Source organism: Gorilla gorilla, chromosome 9 (genome assembly GCF_029281585.2).
Source record: "Gorilla gorilla gorilla isolate KB3781 chromosome 9, NHGRI_mGorGor1-v2.1_pri, whole genome shotgun sequence".
NCBI classification, from domain to species: Eukaryota; Metazoa; Chordata; class Mammalia; order Primates; family Hominidae; genus Gorilla; species Gorilla gorilla.
This window is the reverse complement of record NC_073233.2, coordinates 73,129,133-73,146,154: the sequence shown is the minus strand read 5'-3', so window position 1 is coordinate 73,146,154 and position 17,022 is coordinate 73,129,133. Positions and strand designations below refer to the sequence as shown.

Here is a 17,022-nt window from a genome sequence, read left to right as displayed (position 1 = left end):
ATGCTCTACGTCACTGCTATTCAACCCTGGCATCTTGCTGGACTCACTGGACAGTTTGTAAAATACTGAGGGTTGAGTTCCACTCCTTGAGATTCCCAGGGCGCTGGCATGGAGCACCTGGGCCCTGGGAGTTTTCAAACCGCTCCAGGAGAAGGTCATTTTAGCCAGGTTTGCAAAGCATTGTTCCAGGGCCAGTCCAGCTGAGGTTTGAATCCTAACTTCTCAACCCTTGGACATGCTTCCTGCTCAGACTTCGGGGGGTCACACGCACTGCTGGCCACGCCGAGCCAGCCCCTGTGCTCTCCAGCTGCTTAGGTGCACCTGTCTAACCTCCCTGGCCACACAGTAGAAGCTCTGAGGGCCAAGGCTCAAGACCTCCACCTGCCACTAATTGCCACTGGGCACTAAGTGCTTAATACAAACTCTAGTAATCAACAGTCGCTTTCTTTTTCTTTTCTTTTTTTCTTTGAGTCTCACTCTGTCTCCCAGGCTGGAGTACAGTGGCACGATCTTGGCTCACTGCAGCCTCCGTCTCCTGGGTTCAAGTGATTCTTCTGCCTCAGCCTCCCAAGTAGCTGGGATTACAGGTGCACACCACCACACCCAGCTAATTTTTTTGTATTTTTAGTAGAGATGGGGTTTCACCATGTTGGCCAGGCTGGTCTCGAACTCCTAACCTCAGGTGATTCGCCCGCCTTGGCCTCCCAAAGTGCTGGGATTACAGGCGTGAGCCACTGTGCCCAGCCTAACAGTTGCTTTCTTTTCAGATCCGGAGACATACCCTTCAGCCTTGCTGCCATGTGAAATTTGTTGTCTACCAGACCCCAGAGGCTCCCAGTTCTTGGTGTGCAGCAAGGGCAGAAGTGGGTGACTCACCTTCTGGCACAAACATGTTGGCATTCACCATGAGCCCGGCCAGGATGAGGAAGGAGGCCACCGTGGCCCGGCGGCCTACGTAAATCATGGTGGCGGTGGCCACCAGCATGGCTGGGATGTCGATGATTCCAAACAGGGCCTGCACCAGGTATAAGCTGAGCCCAAACTTCTGCAGGTCCATGGCCAGGCCATAGTAAGCCACAGAGTTGGAGAACCTGGGAGAGGCAGTGGAATGGTCCTTGTTCACCCCATGGTTCACTGTTATGAGCCCAGGGGAGGGGACACAAAGATGGATGACACAGGATTCCTCTCCTCGGGTAGGTAAAATTCCCTGACTTTCCATAAACACCCCTTCCTGGTCTCCTAAGTCTCTATCTTTAGCATTAGAGCTCAGACCCCTCCCTCCACATCCCTTTCCACCACCCACTCCTGGATCCAGTGCATGGGTTCTGGAGTGTGTTTGCTTTTCTCTGCAGTACCCACCTCAGCGCCGAAATTAAGGCAGTGCTAAAAAATAAAAAGAGAAGAAGATGGAGGAAGGTCAAAGGACACAGGAGCCAATGTGGAAGAGCTCCCAATGGCCAAAGCTGGAGCAATTTGGGAAATAAGGTAAAGAATGTAGTATCTACTAAATAAAGGAAAAACATTGTTGAATTATAACCCAAAGTATAAACTACATGGTTACACATGAGCCTATATAAATAAATGATTTCATAAATAAGTCTTTCTTAAAGAAGAACTCCAAACAATGTGTGTAAATACTCCACTCCTAGGCTGGGCGCGGTGACTCATGCCTGTAATCGAAGCACTTTGGGAGGCCAAGGCGGGTGGATCATGAGGTCAGGAGTTCAAGACCAGCCTGGCCAAGTTGGTGAAACCCCGTCTCTACTAAAAATACAAAAATTAGCCAGGCGCCTGTAATCTCAGCTACTTAGGAGGCTGAGGCAGAGAATTGCTTGAACCTGGGAGGCGGAGGTTGCAGTGAGCCGAGATCGCGCCACTGCACTCCAGCCTGGGCAATAGAGGGAGACTCCATCTCAAACAAAACAAAACAAACAAACAAACAAAAAAATCCATTCCTTCAGGAGATGAAACTTAGTTTCCCTCCCCTTAAGTGTGGACTGGACTCACTTTCAAATAATAGTATATGGAAAGAGGCTGCTCATGGTGGCTCATACTTTTAATCCCAGCACTTTGGGAGGCTGAGGTGGGTGGATTGCTTCAGCCCAGGAGTTCAAGACTAGCCTTGGCAACATGGTGAAACCCCATTTCTACCAAAAGTACAAAAATTCGCCAGTCTCATAACCTGGTCTCAAAATAAATAAATAGATTAACATTTAAAAGTAAAACAAGAATATGGAAAGAGAACATTATTAACTTTACAGTGGAGAAACCTGGTAGACACTACCTTAACCAAGGGATTAACTTGAAAATCACCAGTAATCAGTCATGTTGACATCACATATGCCCTCATATGATATGATATGATATGATGAAAAGGTCATATCACCTCTATGGTTCTCCTTTCCCAAATCCACAATCCCAGTTTAGTCATGAGAGAACCATCAGACAAATCCAAATTGAGGCCAGGTGCAGTGGCTCACCCCTGTAATCCCAGAACTTTGGGAGCCAGGCCGGGGATCACCTGAGGTCAGGAGTTCAAAACCAGGCTGGCCAACATGGTGAAACCCCATCTCTACTAAAAATGCAAAAATTAGCCAGGTGTGGTGTCATATGCCTGTAATCCCAGCTACTTGGGAGGCTGAGGCAGGAGAATCCCTTGAACCCGGGACACAGAGGTTGCAGTGAGCCAAGATCATGCCATTGCACTCCAACGTGGGCAAAAAAGAAAAAAAAAAATTCAAATTGAGGGACATTCTACAAAATACCTGACCAATACTTTTCAAAACTGTCAAGGTCATGACAAATAAGGAAAGACTAAGAAACGGTCACAGATCAAAGGAGACCAAGAAGACATAATAACTAAATGTAATGGGATATACCAGCTGGTGAAATCCAAATAAATCTCTACTTTAGTTAATAGTAAATTACCAGTCTTAAATTATTACTTTTGACAAATGTACTAAGGTAATTTAAGATGATAATATGAGGGGAAACTGGGTGAAGTGGATACAGGAACTCTCTGTACTATCTTTGCAACTTTTCTATAATTATACATTTATAGAAGAATAAATATACATTTATTCCAAAATTTTATGAAGGTAAGCTAACAGAATATATTTAAGGAAACCAATATCCAGAAAATAAATTTTATCCATAAAAAAATATACGTGTTTATGTGTGTGTGTATATATATATAATGTATATATAATGTATATATATAATGTGTATATATATAATGTGTGTGTGTGTGTGTGTATATATATATATATATATAATGTATATATATATTTTTGAGAAGGAGTCTCACTCTTTTTGCCCAGGCTGGAGTGCAGTGGCGCAATCTCAGCTCACTGCAACCTCTGCCTCCCAGGTTCAAGCAATTCTCCTGTCTCAGCTTTCCAAGTAGCTGGGATTACAGGCACACACCACCACGCCCAGCTAATTTTGTATTTTTAGTAGAGACGGGGTTTTACTGCATTGACCAGGCTTGTCTGAAACTCCTGACCTCAAGTTATCTGCCCACCTCAGCCTCCCAAAGTGCTGGGATTACAGGCATGAGCCACTGCGCCTGGCCAAGAAAAAAAAAATTCTTACGTAAGGCGATAAGAAAAAAGATAACCCTGTAGAAACATTGGCAGAAGTCTTGGATAAGCATTTCATAAAAAAAAGCCATCCAAAATACCAGTAAGTTCATGCAAATATTTTTACATTCCTTAGACATCAGAGAAGTGCAAATTGGAAATCACAGTACAGTATCACTACACACTCACTATAATGGCTAAAATTAAATTACAGACAATACCAAGTGTTACTAGGGATGTGGAACAAGTTGAACTCATATGCTTCTAATGAGGGTGTGAATTGGTATAACCACTTTGGAAAACTGCTTGCTTCTATTACAGAGAACCACACCCATACTTTATGATCCAGCAGTTCCAATCCAGGTATGTATCTGACAGAAACGCAAGCGTGGGCCCAGTGCAGTGGCTCACATCTCTAATCCCAGCACTTTGGGAGGCTGAAGTGGGAGGATTGCTTGAGCTTAGGAATTTGAGACCAGCCTGGGCAACATAGTGAGATCCTGTCTCCATATTTAAGGAAAGAAAGAGAGAAAGAAAGAGAGAGAGAGAGAGAAGGAAGGAAGGAAGGAAGGAAGGAAGGAAGGAAGGAAGGAAGGAAGGAAAGGGAAGGGAAGGAAGGAAAGGAAGGAAGGAAGGAAGGAAGGAAGGAAGGAAGGACAGACAAGTGTGTTTTTTCACCAAGAGAAATGTACAAGAATATTTATAGCAGTACTATTGTAACAGCCCAACCTGGGAAGAGCCCAATGTTCTTCAGCAATAAAATAGGTAGGCTGGGCACGGTGGCTCACGACTGTAATCCCAGCACTTTAGGAGGATGAGATCTGCGGATCACAAGGTCAGGAGATTGAGACCATCCTGTCTCTACTAAAAATACAAAAAATTAGCCGGGCGTGGTGGCACGCGCCTGTAGTCCCAGCTACTCAGGAGGCTGAGGCAGAGAATCGCTTGAACCCAGGAGGCGGAGGAGGTTGCAGTGAGCTGAGATCATGCCACTGCACTCCAGCCTGGGCAACAGGGTGAGACTCCGTCTCAAAAAAAAAAAAAATTGGTAAAGTTTCTGTATTAGTTTCCAGTTGCTGCTGTAACAGATTACCACAAATTTAGTGCCATAAAACAACACAAATGTATTATCTTACACTTCTGGAAGTAAGAAGCCTAACGTGTGTTACTGAGCTAATGTCAGAGTGTGGGCAGGGCTGTGTTCCTTCTGAAGACTCCATGGGAGAATCTGTTTGCTTGCCTTTGCCAGCTTCTAGAGGCTGCCTGCATTCCTTGACTTGTGGCTCCTTCCTCTGTCTTCAAAGCCAGCAGCACACAGCATCTCCAAACGTCTCTCTCTCACTCTGACCTTCTTCTTCCACTTGTAGGGACCCTTGTGATTGTACTGGGCCCACTCAGATGATCCAGGGTAATCCTCCTTCAAGATCCTTGGTTACATCTGCAAAGTCCCTTTTGCCATAGAAGGTAACATATTTATAGATTCCAGGGATTAGGATGGGGACGAATGTTACTTATTGATTTCTAGTAATATATATACATTATATATAGACGTAGATATATTTTCTGGATATGGTTTTTTGTTGGATATTGGTTTCTGCAAGTATCTTATTCTACTGCATACCTTGCTTTTTAAAAATAATTTTTATTTTGTAATAAATATATATTTACAGAAAAGCTATAAAGATTCAAACATCTTTGCGGGTCATTATTCTGTCTACCACAAGTAGTATATTCGTACCATGGATTGTTATACACGAAGAAAGAACGAACTAAATTATATATGACAACATGAGTGCATCTCACAAACAGTATAAATTACAAAAACTATGTAGCTCAAGTTATATAAAGCCCAAAAACAGGCTAATGTAATCTGTGGCATTAGAAATAAGGATAGTGATTCCCGTAGGGGAGGGTAATGACTGAAGAAGACATGGGGGGATGGGGTTTCTGGAGGCTGATCATGTTCTGTTTCTTGACCAGTATGTTGATTAATGGGTGTGTACAGTTTGTGAGAATTTGTCAAGCTGAGCCTTGTGCATTTTTGCATGTGTGTTATACTTCAATAAAAAGTATATGTGGGCCATGTGTGGTGGCTCATGCCTGTAATCCCAGCATTTTGGGAGGCTGAGGCAGACAGATCCCTTCAGGTCAGGAGTTCGAGACCAGCCTGGCCCACATAGAGAAAACCCGTCTCTACTAAAAATACAAAAACTAGCTGGGCATGGTGGCACATACCTGTAGTCCCAGCTACTCAGGAGGCTGAGGCAGGAGAATTGCTTGAACACAGGAGACAGAGGTTGCGGTGAGCTGAGATGGCACTACTGCACTCCAGCCTGGGTGACAGAGTGAGACTGTGCCTTGAAAAAAAAAAACAAAAACAAAAAAAAACAAATAAACCTGTATGTGGGAAGAAGAACTCCAAGATGGTCCATCAAATTCCTGGCCCGGGTGTACACAAACCTTCTCCCAGTTATTCAAACACTAATCTAGGTGTTGTGAAAGGATTTTGCAGATGTAATTAAGGTCCCAAATCACTTAACTTTAAAACAGAGATTTTTCTGGGAGGGCCTGATCTAATAACATGAAATTTAAATCTGGGTCTAGAGGTCAAAGACTGGGAGTTGGAGATTCAAAGCATGGGAGAGATTTGATATGAGGAAGATGTTCCTTTGAGATGGAGGAGGCCACTTAGCCAGGAATGTAGATGGCTTCTATGAACAGCCTGTGAGGAAATGGAGACATAAATCCTACAGCTGCAAGCAGTTAAATTGAATCAACAATTGAAATGAACTTGGCTGTGAATTCTTCCCCAGAGCCTCCAGAAAGGAGGCTTCGTTTCAGCCTCTTAAGAGCCTGAGCAGAGAACCCAGCTGGCACTTCTGGCCTGCAGAATTGTAAGCTCATAAATGGGTGTTATTTTAAGCCACTAAATTATGGTGATTTGTTATAAGCAACATAAGACTATAACATTCACAAAAAATAAAGTGGCCATTGAGAAATTTGAGGGACACTCAGTCAAAAACCACCAGTTTTACATTCAGTTCTTTTGCTTGTTAACGTGTCTGCTCACCTAGGAGGAAAGAAGGGGGGAAAGGCTCCTGAGAATGTGAGCTCTAGAAACGGAGTCTTCCCGGAGAGACTGGACCACGACCAGCTAGCATTGCCACTCAGGCGAGATTGGCAGTGGCAGGGAGAATGGACCAGACATTCTCTAAGATTCCTTTTCATCTTATAATTCTGTGGCTCACAATATTCTAAAATTCATTCATTCATTCATTGGTTCATTCACTCATCAAATATTTATTGCAAAGCTATCACATACCAGAAGCTGGTTACATGTAATGTTGTAAAAGTTTTTACAGATGTGATTAAGTTATTAAAAAAACAAAAGCAGAAGAGGTAGAGTATTAATCCTTTTTTTTTTTTTCTCTTGAGACACTCTGTCTCGCTCTGTTGCCCAGGCTGGAGTACAGTGGCAAGATCTTGGCTCACTGCAGCCTCTGTCCCCCGGGTTCAAGTGATTCGCCAGCCTCAGCCTCCTGAGTAGTTGGGACTACAGGTGCGTGCCACCACACCTGGCTAATTTTTATATTTTCAGTAAAGACGGAGTTTGACCATGTTGGACAGGCTGGTCTCGAACTCCTGACTCAAGTGATCCACCCACCTCGGCCTCCCAAAGTGCTGGGATTACAGGCATGAGCCACTGCACCCAGCCCCTATTAAATCCATTTCTATAAGAACGTGTGTGTGTGTGTGTAAGTATGTGGGTGTCATGTATGTACTAAGAGCTGCAAGGATACAAATTCATGCCTGACAGAAATGGGAGATGGGAGACGTTCAGAGGTGGAAGGGAGAGTAGGTTGAGAGGGACGTGCACTTATGTACCTGATAACAGAAAACAACTCATATTCAGGCACTGTTCTACCTGCTTTACAGACTAATTTTCACAACAGCCTTATGTGGTAGGTTCTATTATGATGCCCATGTTACAAATGGAGAAACTGAGGCACAGAGCGGTTAAGTAACTTGTCAAGGATCACAAAGCCAGTAAGTGGCAGAGCTGAGATTCAAACCGAAGGAGCACGTTCGAGTCCTGCTTCTTAACCAATACACTACACTGCCTGTTCCTGGATTGTTTGGGGGAAAAAATGTTTTTAACAATGAGTATGCATGCTTCTCAGAATTTAGAAAAAAACCACAAGGTGGCTCAACCCTGTTATTCCAGCCCTTTGGGAGACCAAGGGGGAGGATCGCTTCAGTCCAGGAGTTCTAGACCAGCCTGGGTGACATTGCAAGACCCCACCCCATCTCTATTTTTAAAAATTAGCCCGGGCTTGGTGGCAGGCACCTGTAGTCCTAGCTACTACAGAGGCTGAGGTGGCAGGATCGTTTGAGCCTGGGAGGTCGAGGCCGCAGTGAGCTATGATTGTGCCACTGCACTGCAGCCTGTGTGCCCGAGCAAGACCTTGTCTTAATCAAATCAATCAACCAGTAAAGAAAAAAATCCCAGTTAATTGAAGGCATTTACAATAGGGTTTGTGGAAGTTTGTGAAAGTTCACCAGTTTCTAACACTTCCTCTTTCTCCTCCCCCATCCTTTTTCGAACCCCAGGACTCCCCATCCCCACCTCACCCCAGACACACTGGTGAGGAAGGGGTTGGGGGCGGGGGGCACGCTCACCGCTTCCCGCTCCCCAAAGCCAGGACTGTGCAGTTGATCCCAGGAGCGAGCCCGGCGCGGCTCCCTGCCGGCAGCGAAGCGAAACATTTGGACATGGCCCCGATTTTCCGGGTGCGGTTGGTAAGTCCCGGTGTGCGCGAACCAAACTTGCGGTGCCCGGGGCAGCTTTGAGCGGGTCGGGTCGGCTCCATGGGAGAATGGCCCCACCTGCAGGCAGAGAGCTCCGGATGGCTGCCGAGTCACTTTCTCAACAAAAACGGGCTTTTGCTTACTGTTTCCAGAAGGATCCAAGAGAGGACTTTCAGCTCTGGAATTTTGAACTCAGGATCTGTTTCTCCCTCGCGCAAAGAGGAAGGTGGACGAAGGGCAAGCCCAGGCCGGCGGGGCTACCGCAGGAAGACGCCCATTCCTGGACTCGGGTTCGCAGGAGCCCCCTTGCTCCCCAGAGCCGGAACTGCGCTGCCTGCCACGCTGTTGGGGACAGAAGGCCTCACAGCCTCCCAGAGTTGGGGGCCATCCCGTCTTCCCAGTACACAGGGGTCACAGCCCCAAATCCAAACCGGAGGAAAGACTCTATACCCCAGAGCTTCCCAGGGGGCAACCTGTGGTTTAAGTGCTTTATGTGCTTTAACTGGTTTTTGTTTTTGTTTTTGTTTTTGTTTTTTGAGATGGGATCTCGCTCTGTCACCTAGGCTGGAGTGCAGTGGTGCAATCACAGGGCACTGCAGCCTCAAACTCCTGGGCTCAAGCAATTCTCCCACCTCTGCGTCCCAAGTAGCTGGAACCACAGGTATGCCCCTCCACCCCCGGCTAGTGGGGGTCTCCCTATGTTGACCAGGCTGGTCTGGAACTCCTGGGCTCAAACAATCCTCCCGCCTCTGCTTCCCATAGTGCTGGGATTACACACATGAGTCACCCGGGCTGGCCTCATGTCTTAACTCTGGATCCTCACAAGGACCTTACAGAAGTAGGAAAGAGGCCCCAGGAGGCTGGGCTCCCTGACTTGCTCAGGTCACTTGGACAGTCTGGCCTCAGAACCCAGCTGATATCTACTAAAAGAGATTCCCCAGTCCGCTACAGAAAACAGATAGTTCCCCGTCTCTACTAAAAATACAAAAATTAGCTGGGTTTGGTGGCATGTGCCTGTAGTCCTAGCTACTTGGGAGACTGAGGCAGAAGAATCACCTGACCCCAGGAGGCAGAGGTTGCAGTGAGCTGAGATCGCACCATTGCACTCCAGCCTGAAGACAGAGGGAGACTCCGTGGAGAGAAAGGAAAGGAGAGGGAAGGGGAGGGGAGGGGAGGGGGGAAGGAAGGAGAGAAGGAAAGAAAGAGAAAGAGAGAGGAAGGAAGGAAGGAAGGAGATAGTAATTCATTGCCTGCACTCCCTGCTTCATAAGTATCAATACCAATTATTTAAATGTGCAGGAAATCCAGTGGAATGAAATCAACACAGTTGTTTTTTATCAGCCCTTCCCCTTAGGATTTGTCAGCTTCCAGCTGGTGGTGCTACTGCATATGGGCTGCCTTTGTATTTTTGTCCATTTCACATCTTCATGCCTGTGAAGCTGTTAGGTATTCCTTCCTGCCCACCTTGCAAACTTGATTAACCATCTTTTTTTTTTTTTTTTTTTTTTTTTTTTGAGACAGAGTCTTGCTCTGTCGCCCAGGCTGGAGTGCAATGGCATGATCTCGGCTCACCGCAAGCTCCGCCTCCCGGGTTGACACCATTCTCCCGCCTCAGCCTCCCGAGTAGCTGGGACTACAGGTGCCCGCCACCATGCCCGGCTAATTTTTTGTATTTTTGGTAAAGACGGGGTTTCACCGTGTTAGCCAGGATGGTCTCAATCTCCTGACCTCGTGATCCACCCACCTCGGCCTCCCAAAGTGCTGGGATTACAGGCGTGAGCCACCGCACCCAGCCAATTAACCATCTTTTAAAACCAGTCTAAATGCTATCTCCTGCCTGAAGCCGTCAGCAGCCCCAGCTAGCAGAAATGCTGTTAGGATACTTGTCTCACTGCATGAAAATTACGATTTTCCTGTCTATCCCCTCCTGGATCCAGAAGTGTTTTTTCCAGAGTGCGACATTTCCCAGAATCCACTGGAGAGCCAGCCCAAAGGGCATATCAGGATGGGACAAATTACATTCTGGAAAAGCTGCCTTGGTGATTCCAATAGTCCTCCCACCCAGGTGAGACCCACTGCCCAGAAGTGGGGTTCCTGGGTTAGCATGATATCTCATCTGTCACCACATCTCAGCATCCAGCAGAGGCCGAGTGCTGGAAAAAGGGTGTGGGAAGAGATTGAGTTCACACGGCTCACCTGCTCATTGCATTAAGAGTATTTCAGAACAGAGTTTTTCAGTGGGGGCAGAGAGCATGCCCCTGCCTCAGGTGAAAGTCTTGGGCATGAGCCTGTCACCTACCAAATCACCATGAGACAGCATGTGACCTTGCAGATGGCCGGGGTTCGGAAGAGGTCCAAGATTGAGTTGGAGGTGCGGACACTTGCAAACTCGCTTTGGATGTAGGAGCTCACCACCTAGGTGAGAAGAGTCTGCTCAGAGAAAGCGAGGGAGCTCGGACCCCACATCCCTGCTGGGAACCCCTTCATCTGTGTGGAGGAGAGCTGGGGTTGAGGTCTTTGGTGAGGTGGCTGGCCCTTGTCTCCGCTCCATCCAAGGACTGATGGCACTTGAGGGGCTGTTTCCAGGGTGTTGAGAAGCTCCAACACGAACTCCTACACTACCGAGGTTCTGCGGTTCTGGTGGGCCTCCCACCCCATTCCTGGTATAGACTCGGAGATTGAGTCAGATAAGAGCGGGGGTTCCAAGTGGTTCTGCCACTTTGTACTGTGTGTTCTCAGGCAAGTTACCTGACCTGTCCCCACTTCAATTTCCTCTTTGTCAAAAATGAGACATGAAATGAGATTACATACATAAAGCTCTCAGCCTAGTGCCTGGCATGGGGCTTGAGAAATGATGCTTATTGATAATAAATGGTAACTATCTTATAATAAATGGTATTTATAATGGTGCTTTTGTTATTGATTCCCCAGTAATTTTACTGTGTGGTTGCTATTTTAATAATTTTAGTTTATTATTTTATTAAAATTTCAACTGGATGTCAAGGTTAATAGGGTTATTTCCTAATTACAAAGGTGGATTGACTGATGAGCAAAGCAGTTAAATTATTTATCCTAAATCACACAATCATTCAATACCTAAACAACATCTTTCGCACATCAGAACTCTGCCTGTCCTGTTTATTCCCAATGTCTACACCTGGATGGCACGTGAGTCCTGGGAAGTTGCTAAATTCTAGTACAACTGGAGGTTGCCAGCAAGACTGAAGACTGTTCCCACCCTTCCTTCCTCCCAGCTCGCTTACCTCCTTGGTCAGCCTTTCCCCTTCCTCCTTCCTCCCGTTCATTGCAGCCACCTTCTGCAGATTCTGTACAGCTAACTGGGACTTGCCATGCAGGAGGAGCCAGCGGGATGACTCTGGAAGCCACCTGGGACCGAGAGGAGGAAGAAGGATCTGGGGCTGGGTAGAGCTCATTCTATTCCCCAAACCCAATACCCCCTTGTCCACCTTCTTTCAGACCCAAAAAAGATGACCTGTCCTCCTGTCTGTAGCATCAGGAAGTCTGGGGGCCATGCCAGCTTCCCTTTTTTTTTGCAGTACATCATACAGAGACTCACTGAACAGTATTTAAAGACTACAGAGGACTTGGCCAGGCACAGTGGCTCACGCCTGTAATCCCAGCACTTTGGGAGGCCCAGGAGGGTGGATCACCTGAGGTCAGGAGTTTGAGACCAGCCTGGCCAACATAATGAAACCCCATCTCTACTAAAAATACAAAACAACTAGCCGGACGTGGTGGTGTGTGCCTGTAATCACAGCTACTCGGGAGGAGGCTGAGACAGGAGAATCACTTGAACCTGGGAGGTGGAGGTTGCAGAGCCGAGATCACACCACTGCACTCCAGCCTGGGTAACAGAGGGAGACTCCATCTCAAAAAAAACAAAACAAAAAACAAACAAACAAAAAAACTACAGAGGACTTAGGATTTCAACAGACCCGTGGCTTTTTTTTTTTTTTTTAGACCGAGTCTCACTCTGTCACCCAGGCTGGAGTACAGTGGCGCAATCTCGGTTCACTGCAACTTCTGCCTCCCAGATTCAAGTGATTCACCTACCTCAGCCTCCCGAGTAGCTGGGATTACAAGCACCCACCACCATGCCTGGCTAATTTTATTTTATTTATTTAATTATTTTTTTGTAGAGATGGGGTTTCACCATGTTGGCCAGGCTGGTCTCGAACTCCTGACCTCAAGTGATCTGCCTACCTCAGCCTCCCAAAGGGCTGGGATTACCGATGTGAGCCACCACACCTGTCCCAGACCCGGTTTTAAATCTGGTTCTGACCCCAGCTGTGTGGCCTTGTGTGAGTCATGGGCCCTCTCTGGGCTGTGCTTCATTACCCTCTTATATATGCCCCAGTTATATTCTTATAACTTTATAAGCACTTAGAGTACTTATGAAGTGTTGAGGGATGCGAAGGAGTTGATGAAGGCAAAAGCTCTTGGGACGTTCCAGGGCCCCACACTAATGCAAGGGATTTTACCAGAGCGTCCCAGTAGCCATTCGTGAGGACTTGAGAGCTTGCAGCCTCCATGAACGCCTGCCATCCTTTGTGTCCCCTGTCAAGTCCAGCAAGCCCCGGTCACTGCACACCCCAACCTCTCACAGGGCCAGGTGAAGACTCGGCCACACAGGTGCACCCTCCCCCACCCCACTCTGTTCAGGACATACCAAGAATAGAGGAAAAAGATCAGGAAAGGAGCAGAGATGGCAAACTGCAGGCACCGCCAGGGGCGAATCAGGTAGGCTACCCCAGCCAGGATGAGCTGGCCCAGGGTGAAGGAATACCCCAGCAAGATACCCGCCACAGTCCGACCCCGGGTGGGCATCCACTCCACAACTGGGGAGAAAACAGTGACATTCAGTGGCATTCAGCTACCCATGTGGTTAATTCACCACACCCCCCCTTATGATTCTGACCACTTAAACTCATTCCAGAGACCCACTGAGACACAGGCAAAGGTGTCCCTACTGCACTCCAGATAAATTCTAAGTGGATCAAAGAACTCAATAAACAATAAAACCACAACAATGCCAGAAGAAATCATGGTAGATTATTTTACAATCTTAGAGTAGGGAAAGGCTTTTCCAAGAAAGTCACAAAACCCAGAGGCAATAAAAGGGGAGGCTGACAAACTTGGAGTCGTAAAAATAAAAAATGTCTGCATTGGAATAAAACAAAACAAAACACCATAAGTCAAGCCATAACGTCAACAAAAAATGTAAAAATATAGTTGTAACCCAACTAGCAGATAAAGGACTAATTTTGGGCTGGGCGCGGGAGCTCACTCCTGTAATCCCAGCACATTGGGAGGCTGAGGCGGGCGGATCACTTGAGTCAGGTGTTTGAGACAAGCCTGGACAACATGGCGAAACCCCGTCTCTACTAAAAATACAAAAATTAGCCGGGCATGGTGGTGTGTGCCTGTAATCCCAGCTACTCGAGTGGCTGAGGCACGAGAATCGCTTGAACCTGGGAGGCGAAGGTTGCAGTGAGCTGAAATGAATTGGACCACTACACTCCAGCCTGGGCGACAGAGCTAAAGACTCTGTCTCAAAAAATAAAAAAAGAAAGAAAGAAGAAAGAAAGACTAATTTCCCTAATACTGAAAGAGTTTTCACAAATCAATTAGAAAACAGCCAACAAGCTAAAAGGAAAATGGGCAGAGATGCTCAACCCCATGCAAAGACAGAAAATACTAATTTTTATAAATAGCAAAACTTGGAACAACCTGAACGTCCATCTGTAGGGGACTGGTTAAGTAATGATGACACACCCTTACGAGGCAGCTGTAACAAATTAATGAGGAAGCTTCTTCCCAATGGGCAAGAAGCCTGTGCGTCCAGTCCTTCAGCAAATCCTTCAGAATTAAGCCAGAATCTAAGCTCTCCTCACTGCCTCTGCTGCTGCCACCATGGTCCAGGTCAACCTGGTCTCTTGCTTGATGACAGCAGCAGCCCCTTAACCGGCCTCCCTGCTTCCGTCCTGGTGTCACATGGCAGCCAGATAGATCTTATCAGATCTCAAATCCTAAATCAGATCAGGTCTCTCCCTGGTCAAAATCCTCTGGTGGCTCTTGTCTCATTCAGAGACAAAGCCGAAGTCCTAGAACGCTGGCCACAAGGTCCTGCAGAACTGCCCTCCCTGACCTCACCTGTCGCCCACCTCCCAACTCTGCTTCAGCCACAGGGCCCTCCTTGCTCTTCACCCTGGGCACACTTTCCCCTGCAGGGCCTCTGCCTGGCAGTTCCCTCTGCCTGGAATGTTCTACCCCAGAAACCTGCAGGGCTCATTCCCTCAAATCCTTCCAGTTTTGCTCAAAATGACCCCTTTTCAGTGAGTCTTTCCCAAACCACGCTAATTAAAACTGCAGACCCCTCCCCTCCAACCTGGCCATTCTTTGTGGGATTTTTTGTTTGTTTGTTTTGTTGAGGTAGTCTCACTCCATCACCCAGGCTGGAGTGCAGTGGTGCGATCTCAGCTCACAGCAACCTCCACCTCCCGGGTCAAGCAATTCTCTTGCCTCAGCCTCCCAAGTAGCTGGGATTAGAGGCGCCTGCCACCACGCTCGGGCTAATTGTATTTGTAGTAGAGACAGGGTTTCACCATGTTGGCCAGGCTGGTCTCAAACTCCTGACCTCAGGCGATCTGCCCGCCTTGGCCTCCCAAAGTGCTGGGATTACAGGCATGAGCCACTGTGCCTGGCCAACCCGGCCATTCTTATCCCCTTTCCAGGCTTCGGTTTTCCTCTGTAGCACTTACTGTCTTCGAACATACTATATGATTCGTTATGCGTGCTGGTGATATCTCCCCTCGCTAGAACATGGACTCCAAGGGGCAGGGCTTTGCTGCATTCACCGCAACCTCTAGAGCCTCTCCTGGCACTAGGAGGCCCTCTATCAGGCAGTGGACCAGTGACAGCTTGGTTAAGTGAAAGAATCAAGATACAGAACAGGGTGCACAGGAACAAACATGAGGGGAGGCATATATGTATGGAGGGTCACCACACTTGTGCGGTGTGACCCGAGGCAGGGCATGGCCCGTGGTGGGAGCTCCAGGGCACTCGATGGAATCTCTACAAAGTCGTCTTTACAGGCTGAGATGTCCCAAGACAGTGCCCGGCCTCTCCAGCCTCAGGAAGTGTTAAGAGGCTGGGCAGTCTCTGATGCATGTGTGTGTGTGTATCTGTATGTCTGTGTGTGTCTGTATGTGTCCGTGTAGGTGTTAGAGCCCATTCCAGCACGAGGTGGACCTCAGACACCTGTTTCAAGCCATGGCTGGATGCCCACCCTGCAGAGTGAGCTGCGTAGGCTGGGATTGACTGAGATCCCGCTGTGTGCTGGGAGAGGGAGGGGAGGTCAGGTGTGCTGGCCTGGTGCGTCCTGGTTCTCTGATCCCAAGATTTCTCCCTGACCCCTGATATAAAAGATCCATCATGTCTTTGCACAGCTGATGGTGGCAGCAGTTTCCGTGCCCAGTGGTGTCCCCAGGAGCAAGCTAAGTAGTTAAAATGAAGCATAGGTAGGTGGCAGGCCTGTGTCCTGGGTGGGCTTCCTTCTGCCCTGCGATGCTTTCTCCTAGGACCACCGAGGGGCTGCCCAGAACCAGCCTAGAGTGAGGACTGAGCCTGCCACTTATCACCTGGGGGCGCAACACTCCAAGCTGGCATCCAGGAGCCAGGTCTCCACCATGAAGCTGAGGAATCACCAGCCTTTTTAGAGTCCTACAATTTCAGGGCTGGCTGCAGCCCTGGGGACCATCATGGCTCACTCCTCTCCTGTGTCCCAGTGGCCTCTGTGTCCCCACACTAAGCCCGGAGACAATAGGTGCTTAGTAAGTGGTTATTGTTGGCTAATTCACAAATAAAATAAACCTAACCCTCTCAATTTACAGATGAGTACACTAAAGCCCAGACCTGGGAAAGGCCATCCAGGGACTCCCCACCCACAGCCAGCGGGGCCACCACTACCCGGGAGCCCAGGTCCCCCAAGTCCAGAACTCTGGCGGGAGGCTTTGAGTTGAGGTTGCTGGATGAGAATCCCAACAAAACAACATGAGAAAAATGTCCAATGACCCTCAACGTTGCCACCCCCCTGTCCCCCCGCCTCCGCCCTACTCTTTCAGGAGCCCCCGCCCTTCCTGGCCTCTCCTCAGCTGGACTCACCCAGGGAGAGGGAGTTGAGGATGATGCCAGAGAAGGTCATGCCCATCAGGAACCGGAAGACGCAGTAGGCACTGAAGGAGCTGAAATATGCTGTGGCGGCCCCCGAAGCTGCCAGCTGCAGGTAGGACCAGACCAGGGGGCCCTTGCGGCCCAGCCTGAGTCCAGAGAATGGGCACAGGCATTAGGGTTTTGGGAGGCAGCAGCAGCATCCCCCAAGGAACAAATGGGCAGCCCACGCCTGCCCCTTTCACCCGAGCAGGGGATTATCAAGGCAGTCCCGGGGAAGATGGGGTACCCCGCGAAAGCCACCCCTCCAAAACAGAAACTTGAAACTGCTGGGACCCAGGCTTCGTGGCAGAGGTTGGTCACAGACAGAGGGACATAGTATAGAAGGAAGCTGGCGAGGAGATTTAGTCCAGGCTCGAGGAAAGGCAGGGATTCTGCAAAG

General features: G+C 48.1%; 1 protein-coding gene across 1 annotated transcript in view; it reads right to left on the bottom strand.

Annotated features, from left to right (window-relative positions):
* The window catches only part of SLC22A20 (solute carrier family 22 member 20), a 30,385-nt gene that overhangs the window by 7,896 nt on the left and 5,467 nt on the right, over window positions 1-17,022 (bottom strand). Inside the window, exons 3-7 of the mRNA XM_031015769.3 lie at window positions 16,575-16,729; window positions 13,081-13,249; window positions 11,654-11,777; window positions 10,690-10,805; window positions 877-1,091 (exon numbers count right to left, since the gene is read on the bottom strand). Of these exons, the coding sequence (XP_030871629.2) occupies window positions 877-1,091; window positions 10,690-10,805; window positions 11,654-11,777; window positions 13,081-13,249; window positions 16,575-16,729 (779 nt within the window). The remainder of the gene's footprint in view (window positions 1-876; window positions 1,092-10,689; window positions 10,806-11,653; window positions 11,778-13,080; window positions 13,250-16,574; window positions 16,730-17,022) is intronic.